A 6,681-nucleotide genomic window follows, 5' to 3' on the forward strand; every position below is an offset into this window, starting at 1 on the left:
CCAGAGAATGATTAGTACTTTTAGGAGGGAAACTATGATGTAAAATTACACCTGACTGATGATTTTGTTGCTGCCTAGTCAAAGAGTTACACTATTTACCAGTAGTTTATAGGTAGGAAAAAAACAACGCAAGTCTGTATGTATTCCAACACCACCACGACGTTGCCTTGATGTTACAGAAGGACTGAATACCAAATATGTGTATCAAAGTAGAAAAAAAGCTCAATAAACTGAAATGATCACTAAAATATTTGGTCTGTTTATTTAGATATATGCAACAGTCATGCTGGCAAGACTGATCACTGATCTGATGCCAACAGTTTCACGTGTTTTGCATGTTTGCATGAAAAAGGATGTTTTTTATGCTGTCAACAAATAACAAGAACAGAAGCAACAACGTGTTGGGCCATCCCTCGGTGCCTACATCACTCAGAATTTTGCTTCTTATTTTGGTGTGTGATGCTCTCTTGGGCTTGTTTCTTGTGTTCTAAACTGGTTGTTCCAAACCATCCGGTCAATGACGGAAACTCTCTTTTCCTCAATGTCTGTCAGGCGAATATCGCATTCTGTCAAACTGGTGTTTTGAGACATCGCCTCCTCCAAAGCTTCCCCTCCAACCTGCACAAATACAAACACACACACAGGTGTGAGAAAAGCAACAACACGTTCATGTCGAACACATCGGAGTATCTTAAAAGTTTGATAACCTTGAAAAACCATCTCTTGTCCGCCCCTGCAGTCTGAAATAACCCACACTTTCTAAGCTGCCCCTTGCTGGCGCCACCAGGCTTTTGTTGTTTTGTGTGAAACAGACATTTCTATTTCTGAGAAGAGCGGGTCGGAAATATTGATGGTACTGCATGTTGCATTTCTGCAATGTGGGTGATTTTTGATCCTCCACAGCGTATTCCAGTCATAGATACAATATGCAGTTAAACTCCGAAGAAGAGAGAGCATGAGAAAGGGGGATTCAGAGCTAATTCTCGTGGGGAAACAACACTTACTCAGCTTTCCGTTATTTCATGTTTTCCCACACATATCTATGAATAATTGAAAATCCTAGTACTTCTGTTTACTTCACTGTACTGTGTCTACACAGGCACAAGCATGCTTTGAGAGTCTTTCTAAATAAACCAACATTTCAAAACTGACAAATTTAACAGAAAGATGTAATAGGTCTTCTCAAATGTAATTCTTTTCACTATCATAGTATTTCTATATGGTTAATAATAGTGTTGTAAACTAATAGTTTTGAATATCCATCCATCGAAAGAACACCTTTGGGTTGAATTAGAGCAGTTTTTGACCTCACAAATGCACTTCTGGAAGAATGGCCAAAAATTCTCATAAACATACTCCTAATCCTTGTGGAAAGCCTTTCCGGAAAAGAGTTGAAGCTGCAAAGGGTAGACCGACATCTTAAGCTCAAGTTCATATGTGTGTGGAGGTAGATGAGCTTGTAGCTCGTAATAAGTCTACTTTGGATGGTTACGACATTATGGCTCATAACCAAAATCCCTACGGACGATATTAATTAGATTTTTACTTGAGGAGCTTCACTCTTGAGCTCTATGGAAAAGCTGTTTTTTTCTTTTTCTTTTTTTTCTCCATTCTGCACTTTTGTTCTGTTCAATACAATTTTATTTACATTGCTCCAATTCACAATTCCTCTCAAAGGTCTCCAAGATAGGGAGAGGCATGGTCATTCAGGACTTTGTATGTGAGGAGAGTGATTTTAAATTCCATTCTGGATTGTTTTGTTTTTTTCCAGTTTTCTTTAAATAATAACACAACCATATAATGAGAATTACAATAGCACAGGTGAGAAGTAAGTGCATGGACTAGTTCTTCAGCATCATTAGAAAGGATGTTTCTAATTTTATCAGTCTCCGTTGAGTACTACGGCTCTGAAAAGTAGACTTATGCCTCTCTTACCTCACCCAGCTTGTTGCAGGAGAGATTGATGCTTTTCAGGGTTTTATTCTGTGCTAACACTTTAGACAGGGAAAGCACAGTGCACCATGTCATCTCATTGGCTCCTAGGTGCAAGTGAAGCAGGGTTTTGTTGCTCAGCAAGGCCTTGCAAATAGCCTGACCACCCTCATCTTTCAGACGGTTGAGGCGCAGGTTGAGGGACACAAGAGTTGTGTTCTTGGACAAGGCATGAGCTATAGCTTTGGCCCCAGGGCCACCAATATTGTTGTCGCTCAGTTTAAGGACCTTCAGCTTGCTCCTTGTGAGTAGTTTCCCGATGGCTCTGGCTCCGCTGTCTCCGATCACGTTGTGAGAAAAATCTAGTGTGCTCAGGGAGGGGTGGTCTAAAAGGTACTTCACCAGCAAACGACACTTTTTATCTTCAAGGTGGCTTAGATAGAGCCTAAAAAGCTGAGGAAACAGTAAGAACCTGTAGTGAGTCTTTCCAAGCAACACACACACAAAAAAAACCTAACATGCTTAAACATCAGCACCAGTGAGGCATAATATTTTATGGGTCACGGTCCAAAAAATGAATCAGCCTCCCCCCAACCTTCTCAGAATCAGATGATTTTTTTTGTATAATAACTTCAGCATATTTAATCCAAAATTTTGCCTTCGTACTATGAACATTTTTAGAGTTACAGGCCATCAAAGTACAAAGTGGATGGTGACAATTTGGCACTTTTTAAATTGTATTTCATTTTTTTGGATGTATTTTTTCCAAGTAGTTTTGATGCCTCATAACATCATAAGTACAGGAGTTAAAAACATAAAATTTAAAAATAAATTTAAGCTCTTATCCAGGGGTCATGACTGGGCTGGAGCCTATTCCAGGTATCATAGGACAAGAGACAGAGTAACACCCTGGACAGGTCACCAGTCTTGGCACAGAGACAGACAGACAACCAATCACACCGATGTCCAATTTAGAGTCACCAATTAACCTAATGTGCATGCTTTTTGGACTGTGAAAGGAAGCCGGAGTACCTGGAGAACCCACAGACACATAGGGAGAACATGAAAACTCCACACAGAAAGGCAGCACCCAGACAGTAGATTTGAACTCAGGACCTTCCTCCTGTAAGGCAAAGGTGCTAACCACCACGCTACTCTGTTGGATAAGAGGACAAAAACAGATGGAATGGTGTTAACACTAGGACAGTTTGAGACCGAGTGTGAAATAATAAGGATGAGACCATGGTCCTCACTCCGGGTGGAGTGGAGGAGTTTAAGTATCTTAAGGTTTAAGTATCTCTGTAAGGGGAAAGTGGAGCGGGAAATTGATGAACGGATTGGCGCAGCATCGGCAGTGATGCGGATGCTGTACTGGCCTGTTGTGGTGAAGAGAGAGCTGAGTGTGAAAGCAAATCTGTCAATTTACCGGTTGATCAATGCTCTTACCCTCCCCTATGACAACAAGCTCTGGGTAGTGACCAAAAGAATGAGAACATGGATACAAGCGGTGGAAATAAGCTCCACCTGTAGAGTGGCATGGCTCTCCCTTAGAGATAGGGTGAGGAGCTCGGTCATTCGGAAGGAGCTCAGAGTAGAGCCGCTACTCCTCCACATCAAAAGAAGTCAGTCGAGATGATTCAGGCATCTGACTAGGATGTCTCTTCAGGTGTTTCTGGTATGTCCTAATGGGTTTCTTTAGAAAATAGAACAAACCTCCAGGGTACTGAGCTTTTTTCAGTCACTGTATGTCATAGATAGTTCATTGATATAGTTTTTCTACTGAAACTGTGACACATCCTTTGATAGTGATGCTCAAAGTTGCTGATGTGGTTGCAGCTTTTTGACAGAACTGCGTCTCTGTTCTGAAAATATCACTATCACTTATACTGAAGAAGTTTCAAGGGATCAAATATGCAGGAAAAAATACGGTGATTTAAAAGTGCCAGATTTCATCACACACCAATGTACAATGAGGCCCTGTATAAATAGGATAACATGCATAGTATGGGAATAAATTTCTGCACGGGGTCAGGTGGGAAAATATTTCAGATATGACTGATTTTTATCTGGAATGACCACTATGTAAGTTAAAGCTAAAATTGTCCCTACAATATGAAGGCTTTCATTATCTTATGATATTTTATAAACAATCATTGTTTTTAAAAAAAAAAAAAAAAAATCAATAGATTTTTATAGATCAATACATAGATCATTCTTTTAGCTGCAATCTGTCTTTCAAGTTCAATAATCTGCTCTACAGTTTCTATACGTAGCACAGATATCCCATGTCGACTTCAGGTACATTAATACAATATTTACCTTCAAGGTCTTACAAGACTCAACTGCCTTGCCAAGGGACTCACAGTCTCGGTGAGTCAACTCAAACATGCTCCATTCAAAGTTCATCCCACACGACTTGACTTGATACACCAAATGTATCTCTTCCAGATTTGTCAGCTTGTCAAGCAGGATGCTAATGTCAAAGTGGTCCATACCAGTGTCATCATCCTCATTTTCAAGTGTCAACTCTGAGCCTTGTTCCTTTTCCTCCGTCTGCGGCAACTTGACAGGTGGCAGAAGCTGGGAGATGTCTAGCTTCTTGATGTGGTCTTTACAAAGTGCGACCATGTCTAGAACAGTCTTTGGCTCTGTTACGCCTGGAATAAAAAGTTCAATAATGTTCTCCAGATGCCTCTCAAAGAACATTCGTTTCCAGCTTTCGCCGTAATTTGAGACGTCACAAACTGTCCACTTTTGCTCGCAACACCGCTTCCAGAAGACACCATCGGGGACAAAGTTGGCTGTGAAATGAAGAGGCAGAGAAAGGGGCAGCCTCTTTTGAATGAAGTCCTTCTCGCTGGGTGTGAGCTCTTCATATATTGGCTTTTCTGCAACAGGTACACATTTCGCAATTTAGCTCCAGCTTTGTTATAAGTGAGAGTGTAAACTTGTGGATAATAATGATACTTAAAAACCCACCTTGAAAGTTGTTCACTATGCTCTGTAGACAGAGCTTTGACAAACAAGGCACAGTAGACAGGGACCAGTCTAGATTTTCAGCAATGATCCTCCTCATCATTCTGCGGTTGAGATTAGCTCTGCGTGATGAAGAGAGGCACTATAATAGAGCCATGGCACTCAAAGAATCCTGAAGTTAAATGTATGAGAGAAGTACAGTGCTGTGAAAAAGTATTTGCCCCCTTCTTGGTTTATTCTTATTTTTGCATATTTGTCACACTTACATGTTTCAGATCATCAAACAAATTTTAATCTTAGACAAAGATAACCTGAGTAAATACAAAAAGCAGTTTTTTTAAATGACGACTAAACCTAAAAACTGCTTGTGCCACCCTTGGCAGCAAGAACTGCAGTCAAACATTCGTGTTAACTGGCAATGAGCCTTTCACAGGAAATTTTGGCACATTTTTCTTTGTAGAATTGTTTTAATTAAGGCATGCTGGATGATGTTTAAGGTCATGCCAATGCAATCAGATTTAAGTCCTTAGACTATGCCACTCCAAAACCTTAAATGTTTTACCCATCCAGAGGTGGACTTACTGGTGTGTTTTGGGTAATTGTCTTGCTGCATAACCTCAGTGCACTCGAGCTTCAGGGCACAAACTGATGGCTCCACATTCTCCTTGAGCATATTTTGGTAGAGGGCAGAATTCATGGTTCCATCAGTTACGACAAGTCATCCAGGTCCCGAAGCAGCACAGCAGCTCCAGACCATCACACTACCACCACCATGTCTGACTGTTGGTATGATGTTCTTTTTGTGAAATGCTGTTAGTTTTATGCCAGAGGTGATGGGACTCAAAGCTTCCACAAAGTTCAAATTTTGTCAGTCTACAAAATATTTTCCAAAAAAATCTTGGGGATCATCAAGATACTGGCAAATGTGAGATAAGACTTTGTCTTCTTTTTGGTCAGCAGTGGTTTTTGCCTTGGACCTCTCCCATGGATGCCCTTTTTTCCAGTCTCTTTTTTATTGTTGAATCATGAATTCTGACCTTAACTGAGGCAAATGAGGCCTGCAGTTTTTCTAGGTTTCTTTTTCATTACCTCCTGAATGAGTCATGGATGCGCTCTTGGGAGTTTCTTTAGATCTTGGCATGATGTGTAGATTTGGATACCTTTTTTCCCTTAATAAGTTAAATAATCATTTAAAAAAAATGCAAAAAAAACAACAACATTTTTTCACAGCATAAAATTTAAATTCCAGTTAAAGTAGGCTTTTAGAACCTTACTTTGACAGGCGTGTCTATGCAGTTTTTGTCCTGGTGAGCACTGAAATTAAAGTTAATTAAGATGCTGCTACAAAATAAGTGCCCGGACTATGTGAACCATTTGCAGCAATATGTAACTTCTCCGCGGGGAAGTAAAAGACACCCCCAAAATTACACAGACATACACTAAATTGCACAAACGTTTCCTTCATAGATTTAAATCTTCGGGTGCGTTTATGCTGTTATAAAACTTAAATTAGTTGAGCTATTGTAGTTGCTAGTTTATGTCAATGGGGTCTTTTAGCTTTTAACTAGTTAAAAGACCACCCATTGTTATAGCTATCGACAATAATAGTAGAAAAACGTTTTCATTGTGCTATTTAATATGTGCTTTATAACATTTAGTTAAATTCACAAGCCTAATGCTTGTCGTTTAAACGTTAACGTACCTGCAGCTCGGGTTTAGGGTTCACCTGTTCCCATGGGAACGGAACGCAGTTTACTTTGACGTCTCAGGGAG

At 40.1% G+C, this 6,681-nt stretch overlaps 1 protein-coding gene across 3 annotated transcripts; it reads right to left on the minus strand.

Annotated features, from left to right (window-relative positions):
* Nucleotides 1-246: 246 nt before the first annotated feature.
* On the minus strand, nucleotides 247-6,681 carry drc5 (dynein regulatory complex subunit 5). Of its 3 annotated transcripts, none has more exons than XM_030721826.1 (5): nucleotides 6,611-6,681; nucleotides 4,912-5,080; nucleotides 4,252-4,820; nucleotides 1,936-2,385; nucleotides 247-618 (listed from the first exon to the last, which is right to left on the minus strand). In XM_030721826.1, the coding sequence occupies exons 2-5, from the start codon at nucleotides 5,009-5,011 to the stop codon at nucleotides 445-447; spliced, it is 1,293 nt and encodes a 430-aa protein (XP_030577686.1). In that variant the 5' UTR covers nucleotides 5,012-5,080; nucleotides 6,611-6,681; the 3' UTR covers nucleotides 247-444. The 3 variants fall into 3 exon arrangements, with proteins under 3 accessions (XP_030577686.1, XP_030577687.1, XP_030577688.1); XM_030721827.1 differs by having other exon boundaries at nucleotides 4,912-5,030; nucleotides 6,611-6,651; XM_030721828.1 differs by lacking the exon at nucleotides 6,611-6,681 and adding an exon at nucleotides 5,491-5,598 and having other exon boundaries at nucleotides 4,912-5,030.

This window comes from Archocentrus centrarchus, chromosome 24 (assembly GCF_007364275.1).
Source record: "Archocentrus centrarchus isolate MPI-CPG fArcCen1 chromosome 24, fArcCen1, whole genome shotgun sequence".
In the NCBI taxonomy this organism is placed as follows: domain Eukaryota; kingdom Metazoa; phylum Chordata; class Actinopteri; order Cichliformes; family Cichlidae; genus Archocentrus; species Archocentrus centrarchus.

Coding starts and splice junctions, on each gene's coding strand:
- drc5 (XM_030721826.1), bottom strand. CDS start 5,011: ATGATGAGGAGGATCATTGCTGAAAATCTAGACTGGTCCCTGTCTACT. Junction 4,821..4,911: donor CATAGTGAACAACTTTCAAG/GTGGGTTTTTAA, acceptor TACCTGTTGCAG/AAAAGCCAATATATGAAGAG. Junction 2,386..4,251: donor AGTCTTGTAAGACCTTGAAG/GTAAATATTGTA, acceptor CTGTTTCCTCAG/CTTTTTAGGCTCTATCTAAG.